This window comes from Oryx dammah, unplaced genomic scaffold (assembly GCF_014754425.2).
Source record: "Oryx dammah isolate SB20612 unplaced genomic scaffold, SCBI_Odam_1.1 HiC_scaffold_12, whole genome shotgun sequence".
NCBI classification, from domain to species: Eukaryota; Metazoa; Chordata; class Mammalia; order Artiodactyla; family Bovidae; genus Oryx; species Oryx dammah.
In genome coordinates this window covers 62,053,588-62,072,744 of record NW_024070196.1, presented here as the reverse complement: position 1 = coordinate 62,072,744, position 19,157 = coordinate 62,053,588, and the positions used below count along the sequence as shown (strand labels likewise).

The 19,157-nt window shown below is 44.3% G+C and overlaps 2 protein-coding genes across 2 annotated transcripts; both read right to left on the bottom strand.

The window, feature by feature from the left end:
* Nucleotides 1–726: 726 nt before the first annotated feature.
* GATC (glutamyl-tRNA amidotransferase subunit C) lies at nt 727–11,556 on the bottom strand. The gene is made up of 5 exons (XM_040250873.1): nt 10,161–11,556; nt 7,991–10,085; nt 7,711–7,883; nt 2,447–2,550; nt 727–1,237 (listed from the first exon to the last, which is right to left on the bottom strand). Exons 2-5 carry the CDS (start codon nt 8,204–8,206, stop codon nt 1,185–1,187), a joined length of 546 nt encoding a protein of 181 aa, XP_040106807.1. The 5' UTR covers nt 8,207–10,085; nt 10,161–11,556; the 3' UTR covers nt 727–1,184.
* A 93-nt stretch (nt 11,557–11,649) lies between these two features.
* LOC120871154 (cytochrome c oxidase subunit 6A1, mitochondrial) lies at nt 11,650–13,598 on the bottom strand. Its single transcript, XM_040250874.1, has 3 exons — nt 13,429–13,598; nt 13,140–13,282; nt 11,650–11,943 (listed from the first exon to the last, which is right to left on the bottom strand). The coding sequence occupies exons 1-3, from the start codon at nt 13,529–13,531 to the stop codon at nt 11,860–11,862; spliced, it is 330 nt and encodes a 109-aa protein (XP_040106808.1). The 5' UTR covers nt 13,532–13,598; the 3' UTR covers nt 11,650–11,859.
* Between the last annotated feature and the right edge of the window lie 5,559 nt (nt 13,599–19,157).

Below are 19,157 nucleotides of genomic sequence, written 5' to 3'. Positions count from 1 at the left end.
CATTGAGTTGCAGTGGCAACTTGTGCCCAATTGGTAAGGAGCAGGAGTGGATTACTTATTTGGGGATAAAGTTAGTTGCTCTGACGATGGTCTGAGAACGTCACATCCAAGGGAAGTTTCAGGGTTTTCTTGTAATTCAAAGCCAACCATGTAAACTAAGCTGCTTTAATGAAAAGAGGAACATTGCAGATAGGGGAAGGGAATGAGAAGGCTAAAAACAGGTTTTTAAAAGTGGGTGCCAGCGTAAAGATCACCGGGAAATTCTTAACCAAAACCAACTTTAGCAAGTTGGTCAGCAGAAAAAAACTCATTTAAGTTTTGGTTCTGTCACTTTCGCTCCTAAACTTGTCTCATATTTGTCCTTGGTATCTGAGCTATAAAAAAAGACAAACCCCAAAACCAAAACCTCCCACTGTCTTGGATCCCAAAACCAAAACCTCCCACTGTCTTGGATTCTGCTTAGTTCAGTAATCATGGGGCAGGGAGTGGGGGTAAGGGGGCTACATTGTCAACAGGCTATTTTTTTAAACCACTTTATTGAAATAGAGTCAACCCATAAAAGCTGTACTTTTTACATTGAGCTATACAACTCAATGAGTTTGGGGTGAAATTATGCACACATGAAATGACAACCGTGAAGGTCATAAACAACCCATCACCTCCCCAAACTGCCTACCCGGGGCACCTTTAACCATAGCAGAAAGTCAGCACTCTGCTTGAAACACAGTGGGTACCCAAGAACAAATTTAAGTATGTTTAGTAAAGATAAAAGGCTGCTCAGGTTGACGGAAACAGCAACTAAAGGGTGGTCACAAAGTGATCGGATGCAAGGTCTGTAACAATTACATAAATAGATTCACTTAAGTGCAGTTTGGTAGACAGTCTTTTAGGGAGGGATAAAGTCTTTCACACTGAATGGTCTATGAGTATGAATATACTTGATCCATTTCCTTGGAAATCAGCCATACCTTTCACTTCCTGTTGGTGTCAGGGACTCTGCCTTATTTTGGCTAGATCTTTCCCAGTTCTGTCTTCAGAAGAATTAATAAAAGATACCTAGCCATCACTTTTTTCAGGTGACTGAAGGAAGTGGTACATTACTGTTCATAATAACAAAATAGTTGTTGCAAAATAGTTTCTGCACTTCCATGTGTTCATAGAATGCCCCTTCCCAGAACAGCTACTCAGCTGTGTGAGAAGGGCTGTTTTTCATCCAGCTTTGACCAAGAGATATTACCTGTTTGAATAGAATAACAAAAAGGAATGTTAAGCCTGCTTCCCAGCTGCCTCTACACTGAGCTAACTGATTTGCCATGAAAAATAAGCAATGGAAGTAAATATAGCTATTACCCTGTTTTTCTGAGTATCTGAAAGAACCACAGTTATAAGTGAAGCCTAATTAATGCACACTTGTCAATAAGTAGCAGAGACAGGTTAATTAGACATTTGTATGTATATAGGGGAGGAAGGAGAGACTATGTGAACTCAATTTTTCCCAAGAAGCAAAACCTGACACAAGGTCTTGTGTGAGAAACAGTGTATGTGATCAATGGCTATGTCTGCTTAAACAGTAACAACTATCACAGATTAACACCCAAAGTTCTGGGTGTTATTATTGGCCCAGAGTTTTAAAATAGTTACAGTGAGGTTTAAAGATGCAAATTTCCACACTAGGGGTTGCAAACTGATGACTCACAGGATGCATCTGGCTTGCAGGTATGTTTTTTACTTTCACAGTATTTTACTTTTTTAAAGTCTTTGATTAACAATTAAATTTTGGGAACCAGCACACAGAATGCCAGATGTCCAGGTTCTCTGGGCTCCCATCCCTGCCTGGTCCTGAACAAGAGAAGTAGTACATGTCAGCTGTCCCTTTAAGGCAGAGCTCCAGATCTGCCACTAGGCACAGCCCTCCCCACCCCAGTCCTGTTTTTGTTTTCCTCATTCCAGTTATTAGTTGACCCCTAGAGGTTAATATGACTTCCAGAATCTACTGCCACCTTGCCACCTATACATACTGTGTTTTCGTTATTCCCAGTTTTATTGAGATATCTGACATATAGTTGTATAAGTTTAAGATGTGCAACACAATGATTTGATATATGTATATACCACAAATTGATTCCCATAACAGGATTAGGTAATATCCATTGTCTCACTTAATTACGGTTTCTTCTCTTGTGGTGAGAACTTTTTTAAGATCTACTCTTTAGCAACTTTCAAATATACAATACAGTATTGTTAACTAGTCACCATGCTGTACATCACATATCCCCAGGACTTAAATTTAACTTATAGCTAGAAGTCTGAACCCTTGGACAGTCACCATTGCCACTTGATACTTGGTCAGAGTGCTTTCACAGAACAGATCTGGGCCTCACAGTTGCTACAGCATTCTCACATTTACTGTGGCACAGTCTGTTAAGCCATTTTGGGTAGCACATACCTGGCGGAGCCACAAAATACTCTTCCACAACTCGGTGGGAGTTTTGTAGTAGTTCTTCAGCACAGTTGCCTTCTACCACGTTGTCAGATCTCAAGTACAGACATCTATAAAACCAGAAGCTTAAGGTTAGCTTCTCAGAATGTGGCTTCACAGGCATGGGTTGAAAGGGTCAAGGGTGGGAGGAGAAGAAGACAGCAGCATATTCTCAAGTTAGAGTCACTACTCAAAGATGGAAGACCAAATAACGGCCTACCATTTATTGATTTCCCTAACAACCCTGTGAGATAAGTGGTATTAATAAATTATTCCTCAGTATTGACAAGTTTTAATATTTTTGATGATTACTATGGGTAAGGTGCTTTTGGTGGAGATAGTAAAAAGGCAATTACAATACAGTGTATTAAGTCTAATAAGAGGTAAGCGATGCTTGCCAAGGAAATTGATAAGGGGACCCCACCCAGCCTGCGGTCCTCAGAACAGGTGATGTTACCCCTTAACCATGATCAAGAAAGAGCTGGATTTCGGGGGTGGGGGATGATGGGGATGGGAAATGAGTAAGGTACAGAAACTTTCTCAACAGTGGTTATAAGTGACTTAAGCTGCTAAGGGACAGGATTGGGATCTAAGCCTGCTTCTGGTGCCCCTAAGATGAGTGCTTTCTTCATCACAGCCACCTAGGATATAAAAGTACCTTCCCTTGCAAGATGGACCACAAACATAGCCCAAGAATCTTGTACTGTTGTTGGGGCTTAGTGGCTTCATTAGACTATCCAGATGGGAGACGAGTGAAACCAAACAGTTGAACACATCTGTGGGGCTTTACTACTGTTTTAAGGTTTGAAAGTGCATGACAAGAGGTTTGAGATGGCTTCCAGATACTTGGGCTGAAAAGTAAGCAGTATACTCAGCCACTAACAGGATAGCAGCCAAGCTTTCTGCTTTGAACCAGACACACGCAGTAGGGCAAGGATGGGACATGAACATCTGTAGAAGCTGTACAGAAAGGCCAAGGTGTAATCATAAGTTTCTTTAAGGAAAGGATTGGTTCTGTTTCTTTGGGGCACCCAGCCCCGAATGAGACACGATAAACACTTATTAATGGTACAAAGAGTTCAAAGCTGAACTCTATTCTAGGACTGGCACTGTTTTAACTGTGTGACCTTGGACAAATATGATCTTTCTAGACTAAGTTTCTTGCCAAAAAAGTGAAGGTTGCACTAGATTTTTTTCTTTTTAAACCATATAAGAAATATACACTCATTTAAGGAAACTTGGAGAACAACAGTAAAAATCATCTGTAAAGGTGCCCATTGGACTTTCTGGAGTTTATATTTCTGTTGGGCAATATAACAAAATGTTTAAGAGCTGGGGCCCCTGAATCACTGCAGAATTCAAACCCCAGAGCTCCACATGGCCTGTATGCAAGTTACTTATCCTTTCCATGTATCAGTTACCTTATTTCTAAAAAGGTTCAGAGAATTGCTGGGATGATGTTTAAAATGGTCCGAGCCAAGGGGCAACTAAGCCCACATGCTCTAGAACCTGTGCTTCTCAACAAGCGAAGCTCACACACCAATGAACACCCAGTGCAGCCAATATAAAAAATTTCCCAGGTCCACTCATTTGGTAATTGGGTTTCCTAGTAAGGTTTCACCTCTTTAACTATCACACATTTCTATCCAAGTACTGTTTAAGATGAAGTTGTTTGTATTCCACACATCCCTATTTTCTTAATCATAGGCTACTGAACCCAGAGTCTCTGTGAGGGCACACCAAGCAGGCCCCTCATTTGGCAAGTTGCTTAACTTTTCTTGACCCTGGAATCATGCACAAAACACCAAACAGGACCAGATGAGCTCTTCAGATGCCTGTCAATTATGAAGGTCTACCTCACCTCATCTTTCTCAGTCGGGATTCTACAAGAGAGTTTAGTCCAGAAACGTAGGACAACTTCTATGCATCTGGTCTAGTTGTTAGTTATGTACCATCCTTGGAAGAATTGAAAAAGAGTCCATTGATCTTGCTGTGTTCTCAATCAGATGAAAAGCCCTGGTTGAGGACAGTTTCAACTGTGAATTAGAAATCTCTAAAAAAAAAATCTCTGCCCTCCAAAGCTCATGGACAAAGCACTTAAGCCAGTAACTGTGGGCGATGCATTTAATTTCAGGGAAAGCACTATGGCAGCATGGTGGGAGAAGTGCCTCAGCTGGCCCTGGGGCTGACCAATGGGACAGTTCTGCTGCTATTTTAGCTTCTTTCTGCCTCTTTCCAGCTATCAGCTGCGAGGAGCTGTTTCTCCGGCCACCAGTCTACCTCCATCTACAAGCCTTTTAATTTAGTTTCATGCAGATTGAAATGAGAGCTAATTGATGTGGCAAATAAAACCCTGAGGGACATCTTAAGTATTGAAGTTATTTGACTGCAGTCAGAGATGCCATGTGAGTCAGTCTCTGGCTCTGAGATGAAAAAGAATAGTTTCTATGGGACGACTATTTTTTTTAATGGCCATCCCACACTCCTTGCGGGATCTTAGTTCTGGACCAGGGATCGAACCCATGACCCCTGGCAGTAGAAGTGAAGCGTCTTAACCACTGGAACCCCGGGGAAGTCCTGAGGCTAGCAAGCACTCAACACGAAGGTTACAGTTACAGATAAGTGCGGCTTTCTTGACTGGCACTGACTAATGGCAGCTTTCGCCCACTTCTACCAGGAATTTATTTTTAAAAATTCCATCAGGAAAAGGCTAGGACAGGGTTGTAGATTGCCCTTATCTTTATAAGTGGCATACCTATCCTTCCCAAGAAGCTGCACTCCTAAATGGCAAACAAGTCTGCTTTGCAAAAAAGAGTATTTTCTTTAAAAATGTATTAAGATTTGGCAATAACTGGTAGAGGTGGTTAGGGGCTTCACACTTTAAGTACAGTATACACAAGCTGCTTTGTCAAAGACCCAGCCCTCCGGGTTGCATTACACTCCTTCACTACTTGGATTATGACTCTGCCCCCTGAGGCATTCAAAGGTAAAATTTCCCTCTGCATTTCCACCTTCTCTAACACTAACCATGGTTAACAGTTTCTTGCATGCCCTTTCAGGGAACAAAACAACTTAATGCATGCACCAGAGTATATAAAATAGATTACACATAAAGTATCAATGAAACCACACACCATATTCTGACCTTTGCCTTTTTTATTATTAATAAGTATACCCTGGAAACCTTTCCATATCAGCATATATAGTTATTTCATTATTTTTAACTGCCATTTCAGTGTATGAAGATTAATTTAGCCATGAAGGACGCTTCAGTTCAGTTCAGTCACTCAGTCATGTCCGACTCTTTGCGACCCCATGAAGTGCAGCACGCCAGGCCTCCCTGTCCATCACCAACTCCTGGAGTTCACTCAAACTCACGTCCATGGAGTCAGTGATGCCCCAATCCCTCCCAGTTTCTTTTCTGTTGTTCTGTATTATCAACAGATTTGCATACCCTGAATGCTCGTGCACACAATCTTGATGCACTGTCACAGATCTATGTCACAGACAGGGAACCACTAGGTCAGAAAATGTGTATATCTAAAAAATTTTTGAGACAGGAATCCAGGAGTAAGCAAGTCAGTGAGCTCACTTTCTAATTACAAGAAATAGTACACGTCAACAAAAATAAGATAATCAAGAAAAACAGTGGAGGAAAACCCGACAGGATAAGGAGATAGTGACTGGAGGGAGTGGAGGGAGAATTTAGAGTGGCTCAGTTCAGTCGCTCAGTTGTGTTTGACTCTTTGTGACCCCATGAATTGCAGCTCACCAGGCCTCCCTGTCCATCACCAACTCCCAGAGTTCACTCACTCACGTCCATCAAGTCAGTGATGCCATCCAGCCATCTCATCCTCTGTTGTCCCCTTCTCCTCCTACCCCCAATCCCTCCCAGCATCAGAGTCTTTTCCAATGAGTCAACTCTTCGCATGAAGTGGCCAAAGTACTGGAGTTTCAGCTTTAGGATCATTCCTTCCAAAGAAATCCCAGGGCTGATCTCCTTTAGAATGGACTGGTTGGATCTCCTTGCAGTCCAAGGGACTCTCAAGAGTCTTCTCCAACACCACAGTTCAAAAGCATCAATTCTTCGGCACTCAGCTTTCTTCACAGTCCAACTCTCACATCCATACATGACCAATGGAAAAACCATAGCCTTGACTAGACGGACCTTTGTTGGCAAAGTAATGTCTCTGCTCAGAAAAACATCTATTTCTGCTTTATTGACTATGCCAAAGCCTTTGACTGTGTGGATCACAATAAACTGTGGAAAATTCTGAAAGAGATGGGAATACCAGAGCACCTGACCTGCCTCTCAAGAAACCTATATGCAGGTCAGGAATCAACAGTTAGAACTGGACAAGGAACAACAGACTGGTTCCAAATAGGAAAAGGAGTAGGTCAAGGCTGTATATTGTCACCTTGCTTATTTAACTTATATGCAGAGTACACCATGAGAAACCCTGGACTGGAAGAAGCACAAGCTGGAATCAAGATTGCCGGAGAAATATCAATAACCTCAGATATGCAGATGACACCACCCTTATGGCAGAAACTGAAGAGGAACTAAAAAGCCTCTTGATGAAAGTGAAAGAGGAGAGCCAAAAAGTTGGCTTAAAGCTCAACATTCAGAAAACGAAGATCATGGCATCTGGTCCCATCCAGTTCATGGGAAATAGATGGGGAAACAGTGGAAACAATGCCAGACTTTATTTTTTCGGGCTCCAAAATCACTGCAGATGGTGACTGCAGCCATAAAATTAAAAGACGCTTACTCCTTGGAAGAAAAGTTATGACCAACCTAGATAGTATATTCAAAGCAGAGACATTACTTTGCCAACAAAGGAGAGGCCAAAGAGATGAACTGTCCAACAAAACGAAAAGCAAGGGAAGCCACCAATCTGGCGTGTAGCAGAAACAGGCAGGAAGTCAAGTGGTTGGAGTGATGAGGTAGGGGGCGCTCTAGAAAGTTGTGCCTAGAAGGTGAAAGCTTAGACGTATGGATTTTGTTCCTTGTTACACTGGGAGGGTTCGAGGATTTTAAAAGGGAGGGAGAGGATCCTTAACGAACGACGCAAAGAGCGAAAGCGTTTACCCGCAGGGTGACCGTGAGCAAGTTCTCGCGTGTCGCTAATGTTCTTTTCCCCTCGGTGGAATGAGAGACTAAGCTCCAGCCTTTACTGATAGCGAAGGCGCCGCGGGCAATCCTTCGAGGGCTGCGGCCGCGAGCTTACCGGTCCTCCAGGACTGATTCCATGGGCTCCACTCCGTCGGTGTTGACCGCGCGAAGCCGATCGGCGAAGGCGATGGCTTTCTCCAGCCGGGCCACGGCCTCCTGGCTGCCGAAGTCCACCAGCGATAGCCGCTCCAGATGCTGGATCAGCTCGCCCGTGACCCGGCCACTTCCCTGGGGGCGGGAGGGGGGGGGAATGAGGCGGAGGGTGTGGGTTACGGGTGGGTTCTGCTCCGCCTTCTGCCCCGCTCCGACACCCGCCTGGACTCCCCGACATCTACCTGAGGATCCGCCTTGGAGGTGAAGCCCCGGAGCCCGCGCGCCGCAGCCCGAAGACCCACGTGCACGGCCCGCGCCCACATTTCGCTCCGTCTCGGCCGCCGTAGCGCATCCTCTCCTAAGCGCGCGACGCGCTTAAAAGTGATGACATCCGAGAGCGCCGCCACCGCCGCGGACGCCGACGCCATGAACAGCGTAGGGGAGGCTTGCACCGACATGAAGCGCGAGTACGACCAGTGCTTCAATCGCTGGTTTGCCGAGAAGTTCCTCAAGGGGGACGGCTCCGGGGACCCATGCACCGACCTCTTCAAGCGCTACCAGCAGTGTGTTCAGGTGAGCTCCTACCCGGGCCCTCTCGCCTCTGCCCTAGGCCCGGGCTCGAGGGGGTTGGGACGGGCAGGCTGGAAGAAAAGCCTCGATGAGACCAGTGGCAGTTCTCTCCCTTACCATTCACCACCCGGGATGTGTGGTATCTCTCCGAACGTCAAAGGTAAATCTTTTTGCAGCACCTTACTTTCTGCGAAGCCCAATTACTTTCTTTGGTTCCTTTGGTGATGAACCTGAACTTGCAGAGTGAGCCCAGTTATTTGTATTTTATGCGTGGAACACTCACGCCCAGAAATAAACGACTAGTCGAAGTTCACTAGAATCAAGTGTCCTTGGATTTTGCGGTGGTGCAGTTTTCCACTGAGAGGCGGGGTGTTAAGTCTCTGGCCTGTTAGACCTCATGGAGAGTCCTCTTATGTTGTCACAGTGCCTTCACTGGCCTATTTTTTCTCTCTTGGCCAGTTAGAACATGTTTATTCCAGCACAGTGAATGTGAAACAGATCTGATTGTAAGAACAGCCCTGGGCAAGGCATTCCCAATTAGTTAACTTAAAAAACATCCTCAGTAAGTCCTGGTGGACTTGTCTTTGTCCCGTAGACACTGGAAAAAGAGACTTGCTCAAAGTTACATAGCCAGTAAGTCCTGGGACCGATTTGAACTTGTGTCTGTCACCAATAGGAGCTTCCCAGGTGGCTCAGTGGTAAAGAATTCACCTGCAGTGCAGGAGATGCTGGTTCGATTCCTGGATTGGGAAGATCCCCTGGAGAAGGAAATGACAACCCACTCCAGTACTCTTGCCTGGGAAATCACGTGGACAGAGGAGCCTGGCAGGGGTCACACAGGGTCACAAAAGTCAGACACGATTTAGTGGCTAAACAAGTATCACAACGGAGTGGTGATACTGCTTAAATTGCACTTCTGAATTTTGTTACAACTCTGCAGCTTCTCTCTCTGGTCTTACATTTAATTTCTTCGTAATCATGCTTCAGGTTTGTCATGTTTGGTCGTCCTTACGGTACAGTTGGATTTACTTTTGTACCTAAAGTACAAAATATTCTACAAAGTATTTCTAAAGTTTTGACTTCAGGCTTCATGTAGTCCCTTTTTCATATGTTTTCTTCCATCAGAAAGCGATAAAGGAGAAGGAGATTCCTATTGAAGGACTGGAGTTCATGGGCCATGGCAAAGAAAAGCCTGAAAGCTCTTCTTGACCTTGACAGTCATCTTGAAAGTGGACTCCTCAAATCAGGAGATTGAGGACTCTGGATCGTGTCAATTAAAACTGAAGATAGCATTGATTTGATGAATTTAGGAGGGAAGAATTTCCTTTCCTCCTTGATATCTTTCTCTCATTCGTAAAAAATGATGAACCATCACTCTTTGAGATTTCTGGCTTTGGCATCACAGCAGGAACTCAGTATTCTAAATAATGGGATTATTTGGGATTATCATTGCAGTACTTGGTGTGGGATCAGTTTTAAATATATCTTGTATAAAAACTCTTGTAAGCTTGTCAGGATTCACTAAGGTTGCCTGACCTCGAGCCATTCTTTGAAGGACATTACGTACACTCTACTGGGTTTTCATGGAAGCAACTGGTTAAGATCTCTTTTCTCTAAGGGAGTTAATACTCTAGAAAGGGTTCCCAGCACAACAGTTTCAGTCAATGCTTGGAAGCACAGTTTTATTTTTATATAGTAACTTAACTGTTAAAGATTGTTGGTGGACTGGGTTAGCCAAGAGGAAGACCGCTTTCAACAGTTTCCTACCTAGTAACTTAACTGTTAAAGATTGTTGGTGGACTGGGTTAGCCAAGAGGAAGACCGCTTTCAACAGTTTCCTACATAAACAAGAGGTGTCAGATTTCATACTAAGATGTGAAAGCTTCATGAATGCTGCAGCGAACACCATTTCAGAGCACTTCGTGTAGTTCAGGAATTAAAATCCTTGGAGTGGCTATGGAGGAAGATCCTAAATTACCAAGATTTGCTGCTGCCAGCTTTTAACTTAAGTCAATGAATTAAGTCAACATGTATATCATAAAAATGCCAAAATGCTGCATATGATTAAATGGGGGGGTGGCAGGCGGGCTGAAGAGGTCACTTTACTTGCCTTGTTTACTCACCCTGCCCTGTAATGCCTGAAATCATGAAGATGAAATAAATTGTAACATTTAGTTTATATTCATTATTTGTTCCTGGAACTCAGTGCATTTTATGGAACGACTTCCATCCTATGAACCCCACACATCTCATGTACACTGGGCAGAGTTTTATATGCTTTATAATTTAAAAATGATTTATCTAAGCTAGGTAGTATAGTATAGCAAATGGAAACCTCACTGATTTCAATGTTTATATATAATGGCACCCAACCCAGAAAATTTTGTATGTGCCCACACAGTATGAAACTTGATTTACAGAAAGCCTAGATTCTGTATCTCTCTTCCACTTCACCAATTATTAACTTCATATTTAACATGACCAGTCCTTAATGCTATTGCAATACATTCTGCATTTATATTTTGGCAAGCTAAGGTCCATTATACCTAAGATATTTGGAACCCAGCTGAGGGAGGCCAGGCAGCAAACTGGAGCTAAGTATAACTGCCCTGAAATAAGCCTGGCCACAAGTCAGTCAAAACCTTGTAGCTTCTTGAATCTTAGCACAAAACTGTCTGGTTGAGCCTTGAGAATAAAATAAATTTTATTGTAATTGCTGCTGAGGGAATAATTTTTTTCTGATTGTTCCTCATGCTATTTTTACTTTATCCTGCCCATAAAATGACCAACTATCTGAGGTACTTCAAAGGTTTTAAATTTTGAAGAGAAAATTTTAATTGCTCTTTAAGGGTGATTTTTTTTAACTATTATTGATTGTTGTTTCTTCTAATTCTTATGGCTACAGGAAATTTTTAATTCCACAAACAAAGCCAGTACTATATGCAGAAGTGTCATACTGCCATACTGCCTTTATTTCTCCAGAAGTTTATAACCCAGCCTGAAGGAAGCTGAGAGAGGACCCAAGAGGCGAACTTGCCACCTCTGGAGAAAACTCTGATTTTAGGGAGTATCCTTCAGCAAATGCCAGTGTCTTTGCCATCCAAAGTCTGCCAGGACCCAATTTTGACTGTTAATTAGGTCAATTTAGATCTTTGCTTTACCCACCCCAGGCACAAGAAACCAAGACCAGGCCTGTTACAAACACTGTTCTTTGGGAGGCCTGAACTGGACCTGAGACACTGTCAACAGTAGCCACAGACTGTCACTGTACAAACGGAGAGAATATTAACGCTACTTTCTGAGGGAAAAACACAACCAAAGAATGCAACTCTCAGGTCATGACTAAATTGTTTATTTAAGCCATCTCCTCCTGCTATAAGCAAAGGGATGGAAGATTAGTATAATGGTCCTCAAGTGTAATGGTCATCACTGGATACAAACTGGTGAGCTTAAGGTCCCGTATACTTTTCTGGTCCATGCGTGCAGAGTAATGGTCCAAACCAGTGCTGTGGTCCCCACTGGGTAGTGGTCCAGGTTCTCTTTATTCGTCTTCATAGCCGGTTGGAAGCGGATTCACATGAGGGTTATGGAACAGGGTATGGTTACCATCTCCCCAGGGAAAGGGCTGTGGAGTGAAGATGGCAATTAGGCAGTTCCAGAAAACAGTTCAGCACTGCCACAAACTGCTTAAAACAGAGCAAGTAACAGGTAACCCATAAAAACAAAATGGAAGTTCATCCTTTACGTAACTGCGTGTTTCAGTGCTCCCATAAGAGAGCTCTTATAAACTCAGGGGAGCCCATAAAGAGGACAGTAGGAAAGGCAAACTCAAGTTCGCTACTCCTAAGCCTCTCCCTGTAACCCTCAGTGCTGTGTTTCTGAAAGTGCAGTCCTCCCATCACCTATATCAGAATGCTAGAGGCGGGTACAGGGGAGGAGATGCTGACTTCAGTGCAGATTTCTGGACCTGAAACAAATCTCTGGATTGGAAACTGCAACATACCCTCAACTATTCTGCATGGTACTTTTGAAAAACATTGCTCCAGGGCAGTGATTTCCAACCCAGGATGATTCTGCCCTTGTGGAGACACAGGCCAGTATCTGGAGACATCTTGAAGAGGGGGTACCACTACCACTTAGTGGTTAGAAGTCAAGGATGCTGCTAATATCCTGTAACTCACAGGACTGCCCTTTGCCCCAACAAGAATTATCCAGCCCCCAATGTCAATGGTACCAAGGTTAAGACATTTCGCTGTATGTATGCCTTCTAATTCTATTGTACAAGGGTGGCAGTGACGCTGAGACTCATCAATTCTTTCTGAATTTAAGAATCCAGCTTAATTTTCCACTTGGGCTAAGTGAGATAGTAATTAAATATCTACATCAAGAGTCAAAAAATGACACAGTCGGGGTGGTAACTAGCATAGAGGTGAAGATCAGAAGCTGTCAATCTCTTCGTTATGCAGCTAGTAGCTGTCAGATGCCCAGGTTTTAGAGACGTGAACCTGAAGGCTGACCCTTCCGACTCTGCCAGCTTAAGGTAATTTCACAAACCTCCAAGTTTTGTACAACCGACAACTGTTAACAGTATCAGAAGGTAAACGGTGGGATGACTCAGAGAAAGAAAAAACCGAAGGGCACTTGTTGTATGACCTTAAAAAAGAAAACTCAGGCCTGGCCGGAGAAAATAAAAATGTACTTGGAAGGATTAAATGAGAAACTGTACACGCCCGGCACCCACCGTTTTAGAGAATTAAGAACTTGGACTAGGGCATTTGGGGAAAGGCGAACAGACACTTGAAGAGACTGCAAGGTGTATACCTTGGACCTGATGCGGAGATGCGGGTAGGCCACGAACTCGGGTCTCTCCTCCTCTCCGTGGTGCGACTTCAGGAAGACATTCAGCATGCTCACTCCCACCCCGGGGAGCGCCACGAAGTAGGTGAGGGCCTTCCACATGCGAGCTGCAGAGGGGACACGACCGCTCAGGCCGGGCGAGGAGCCGCCCGCGTCTCACCTCCCTCCCCCAAGTCCTCAAGCCAAGGTCAAAATCCCGCCGCTCTTCTCTTCAGCAGACCTGAGGCCCGCCCCGCGACCCCGGTCCCAGTACCTGAGCCCTCCTCGCCATGGGCGCCACTGGACATACACCGACTCAGCTGCAGCCGGGAACGACCCAGCAGCCCAGAAACCCGAAATCCAGCTGCCGCCGCCATCTTCGACCTGGGTCCCCCGCAGCGCCGGAAGCGGAAATAGAATGTTGGCTGTGGGGGTGGGACTACAACCTCAAAAGGAAGTCCCTAGTGGGCGGTACCTTTTCCGCGGAGGCTGCGCATTGTAGCCTAAAAGCTCGGAGCCGCGGGAGCCGGAGGGAGCATGCGCTCAGCACTCCTGTGTGCATACCTTGTTCCTAAGGTCAGCACCGCGGTGAAGTTAAGCGCATAAAAAAAAAAAAGATTTGTGGAAGGACACCCTGGCATCCAGGGTCGCTCCCTTCGTTGGAGTCCGTGCGAATCAACAGGTTCCGAGCACAAATCCCCTATCTAAAATGCTTTTTCCCTCCTCATCCTCTGACTCTGCGCTTTTTTTCAAGACACCAGGACATAATAATTGTCATCATTATTATTTTGTAGGCACCACACAGCTTCTAATCTGTCAGGGGAAACAAAAGATTTTGCCACTGCAGCGTCCCCAAACTCTGGGATCGTGCCGGGCAAGTAACAGGTGCTCAACACAAATATGTTGAGTAAATGAATAGCAACGGGAAACAATTGACATTTCTTATACTTTATCTCTGCAATTCTTTCCTGCCCTTCTTTTTTCTTCTTCTTCTATTCATCTAAGAACAGTTTTAAAAATAAAAGTTAAAAAATAGATGCGTAAGAGAGACTTCCTTGGTGGTCTAGTGGTTAAGATTCCACCCTGCCAATACAGGAGGCTCAGGTTCCATCCCTCCTCAGGGAGCTAGATCTGGCATGTGGCAACTAAGACCCAGCGCAGCCAAATAAAAATAAAGAAACAAAATCTTAAAAAATAGATGCATAAAAATGAAAGTAAACTTCTTGAGCTAGGTTCCTTTGAAAATATAATGAAAGCTCTGAATCCTTTCCTCAAATAAAATATTAATACAGCTTCTCCTCAGCACACACAGTTTAAGCACACAATGAGAGGGGAAGAAGGTACTGTAAAGTGCACCCAGAGACCCCCTAAGAGTGCTGTGCTCCAAATTAAGAACCCCTACTTAGAGGAATAAACAGAGACTCTGGTGTGGGTAGACTGGATTCATATTTTGTTCCCACCCCTCACAGCCTGTATGACCTTGAGCAAGTTAGATAAAAGAAATGCATCCTGCAGTTTCATGAAAACAAAAACAGGATCATATGACCAGAGCTTCACAACCTGATTTTCTTTCTCTGAGTAGCCTGGGTTTTTGCATGTTATGGTGAAATTAGAATTGTCAAATCTCTAGGCATCGTCGAAAAGAGTCAAAGGGTCTGTGAAGCCCTACAGTGTAGCCATGGAAAGGATCTGAGCTCAAGCATCAGGAAATCCTGGGTTCAAATCTGGTCTGCCCTCAGCTGTTCCTCTTCTCTAAAGTGGGAATGTAATATGCACTTAATTCATTTCTTTACCTGACAAACAATAATTTAAGACACAGCTCCACCTGGAGAAGTTATTCAACCTCCATTCATAGCAATGATGGTTAATTTCGCAAATACTAACTACAGTGGCTACCTTGTGCCAGGTGTATACAGTAGTATGCAAGAGCTGTAAGAGCTCTCTCATGCAGTTTACAATTCCGTGTTAGAGACAGGATTAAGCAAAAAATACCCAATGCCTGGGAAATGTTAAAAAGTCAACAAATGTTTATTTTCCCATAGGACTTTAATACATCTTGCAGGGTGGTACTGCTAAGTAAGGATTGTCATATGTTTGGAACACAGTACCTCCTCAGGCATGATACCTATGATATTCTTGCCAAGTATGCTCAGCATTTGCAAAGCCTTGGGTGACTGAGTTTAGACAGTCCAGGAAACCAAAGTCATCAATACAACAGATAGCTAATATTTACTGAGCATTTACTTCATGCTCACATCTACGACAAGCACTTTGCATAAATTGTCTTCCCACCTCAGAAAATGGTGACTTGGTTCCTCAAGTGAAACACTTTGGAATCATCTTTGATCACTCTCTTCTCTCTCTGTCTCTCATGTGGGATCCAAATCCCTGACCATCAAAATCAAATCCATGCCCCCTGCTGTGGAAGCACAGAGTCCTCATCACTGGACCCCCAGGGAAGTCCCCCCACACATTTTATTTTATTGTACTTTATTATTATTTTTTTTATACACACAATTCCTACTCAGAATCTGACCATTTCTTACCACATACTGCTCCCAATCTGATCGAAGGTATTAGCTCTCACCTGGACAATTGCAAAGCCTCCTGACTGGTCTCCCTGCTACCTGGCCCTTTCACAGTCTATTCTTAGGGAGCAGCTAGGGGAATCCTCTAACACTGGTTATCTTCCTCCTCTGCTTAAAATCCTCAGTGGTTCCCATCTCACTCAGAGTAAATGCCAAACCCCCAAGAGTGGGCTGCCAGATCCTACACACCTTGTCCCCAGCCGCCCCACTGACACCATCTAGTCTACCTGCCCCCTTGCCCACTTCATGCCAGCGACATTGACCCTCCTGCCTTTCTGTGAATGTGCCAGCCATGCCTCTGACTCAGGACTTTTATACACACTCATCTCTCTGCCTGGAAGAGTTTTCCCCCAGGTAGCCGCATGAATTGTTTCCTTACTTCACTCAGGGGTTGTCTTAGAAGTCATCTCTTATCAGGAAGGCCTTCCCAGGCCACCCTGAAGTGAAATAGCTCCTCCCCACCCTGACACTCTATCCTCCTTACTGTGCCTTAGCTATCTTTGTGGCACTTCCCACCATCTGCTGTATTAAATATTTATTGGTTTATGGTCTGCCTGGGGCAGAGACTATGATTTGCTCACTGGTGTGACCACTTGTGAAAAGAAGAGAAGTGAAAAGCAAAGGAGAAAAGGAAAGATATAAGCATCTGAATGCAGAGTTCCAAAGAATAGTAAGAGGAGATAAGAAAGCCTTCCTCAGCGATCAATACAAAGAAATAGAGGAAAACAACAGAATGGGAAAGACTAGAGATCTCTTCAAGAAAATTAGAGATACCAAGGGAATATTTCATGCAAAGATGGGCTCAATAAAGGACAGAAATGGTATGGACCTAACAGAAGCAGAAGATATTGAGAAGAGGTGGCAAGAATACACAGAACTGTACAAAAAAGATCTTCACGACCAAGATAATCACGACGGTGTGACCACTCACCTAGAGCCAGACATCCTGGAATGTGAAGTTAAGTGGGCCTTAGAAAGCATCACTACGAAACAAAGCCAGTGGAGGTAATGGAATTCCAGTGGAGCTATTTCAAATGCTGAAAGATGATGCTGTGAAAGTGCTGCACTCAATATGCCAACAAATTTGGAAAACTGATCAGTGGCCACAGGACTCGAATAGGTCAATTTTCATTCCAATCCCAAAGAAAGACAATGCCAAAGAATGCTCAAACTACCGCACAATTGTACTCATCTCACACGCTAGTAAAGTAATGCTCAAAATTCTCCAAGCCAGGCTTCAGCAATATGTGAACTGTGAACTTCCTAATGTTCAAGCTGGTTTTAGAAAAGGCAGAGGAACCAGAGATCAAATTGCCAACATCCGCTGGATCATTGAAAAAGCAAGAGAGTTCCAGAAAAACATCTATTTCTGCTTTATTGACTATGCCAAAGCCTTTGACTGTGTGGATCACAATAAACTGGAAAATTCTGAAAGAGATGGGAATACCAGACCACATGACCTGCCTCTCGAGAAACCTATATGCAGGTCAGGAAGCAACAGTTAGAACTGGACATGGAACAACAGACTGGTTCCAAATAGGAAAAGGAGTACGTCAAGGCTGTATATTGTCACCCTGCTTATTTAACTTACATGTAGAGTACATCATGAGAAACGCTGAGCTGAAAGAAGCACAAGCTGGAATCAAGATTGCTGGGAGAAATATCAATAACCTCAGATATGCAGATGACACCACCCTTATGGCAGAAACTGAAGAGGAACTAAAAAGCCTCTTGATGAAAGTGAAAGAGGAGAGTGAAAAAGTTGGCTTAAAGCTTAACATTCAGAAAACTAAGATCATGGAAATAGATGGGGAAACAGTTGAAACAGTGTCAGATTTTATTTTGGGGGGCTCCAAAATCACTGCAGATGGTGACTGCAGCCATGCAATTAAAAGACGCTTACTCCTTGGAAGAAAAGTTATGACCGTCCTAGATAGCATATTCAAAAGCAGAGACATTACTTTGCCGACTAAGGTCCGTCTAGTCAAGGCTATGGTTTTTCCAGTAGTCATGTATGGACGTGAGAGTTGGACTGTGAAGAAAGCTGAGCGCCAAAAAATTGATGCTTTTGAACTGTGGTGTTGCAGAAGACTCCTGAGAGTCCCTTGGACTGCAAGGAGATCCAACCAGTCCATTCTGAAGATTAGCCCTGGGATTTCTTTGGAAGGAATGATGCTGAAGCTGAAACTCCAGTACTTCGGCCACGTCATGCGAAGAGTTGACTCTCATTGGAAAAGACTCTGATGCTGGGAGAGATTGGGGGAAGGAGGAGAAGGGGACGACAGAGGATGAGATGGCTGGATGGCATCACGGACTCGATGGATGTGAGTTTGAGTGAACTCCAGGAATTGGTGATAGACAGGGAGGCCTGGCGTGCTGCGATTCATGGGGTCGCAAAGAGTCGGACACGACTGAGCGACTGAACTGAACTGAACTGTGACCACTGGCCCATTATAGGACCTCGCTGAATGTACATTAATCCCAACCATGAGCCTGTGGTGGTTTAGTTGCTCAGTCATGTCCATCTCTTTGCAACCCCATGAACTGTAGCCTGCCAGGCTCCCCTGTCCATGGGATTCTCCAGGCAAGAATACTGAAGTGAGTTGTGATTTCCTTCTCCAGGGGATCTTCCCCACCCAGGTATCGAACCAGGGTCTCCTGCATTGCAGACAGAGTCTTTACCAACTGAGCTATGAACCTGTGAACTAGATACTATTCTCCCCCCACTTTTCAGATAAGGAAACAGACTTGAAGTTGTGAAGATATTGCCCAAGATCCTCAAGCTTTAGGCAATTGGTGGACCTGGGCAGCGTGGGACTCAAGTTCTTCTTTTTTGAAAAAATTAAAAAAAAATTAATTTTAGTTTTGGCTGTGCTGGGTCTTCGCTGCCATGAGAGTTCTCTACTTTCGATGAGGGCTTTTCACTGCAGTTGCTTCTCGTGTTGCAGAGCACAGGTTCTAGAGCATGCAGGCTCAGTAGTTGTGGTATACAGGCTTGATGCTCTGCAGAATGTGGAATCTTCCCCGACCAGGAACTGAACCCATGCCCCCTGCATTGGCAGGTGGATTCTTAACCACTGGACCACCAGGAAAGTCCGTCAAGCCAGTTTTTTTAACCTCAAAGCCATGCAGACTTTGCTGTAGGTAGAACGACACCAACTCTGAGAGGTCACCCTGTCGAGCTCATGCTAGTCTGATGCTCTGAACAGGGATGAGCAAGGGGAAAAAAAAAAAAAGCTACGTAATTTCTGATTTCAGTAGGTTTGGAAAGAAAAATATTTCAAATCATGGGGTCCTTGAGAATGAATGGAACCATCAGATGTGTTTTCTAGGTGGTGAGCTGGAAGTTCCCACCTTGTGCTGCCTCTCACAGTGACCCCCAGGGCATCTGGCCTCTCTGTGTAGGGAGTCTCCC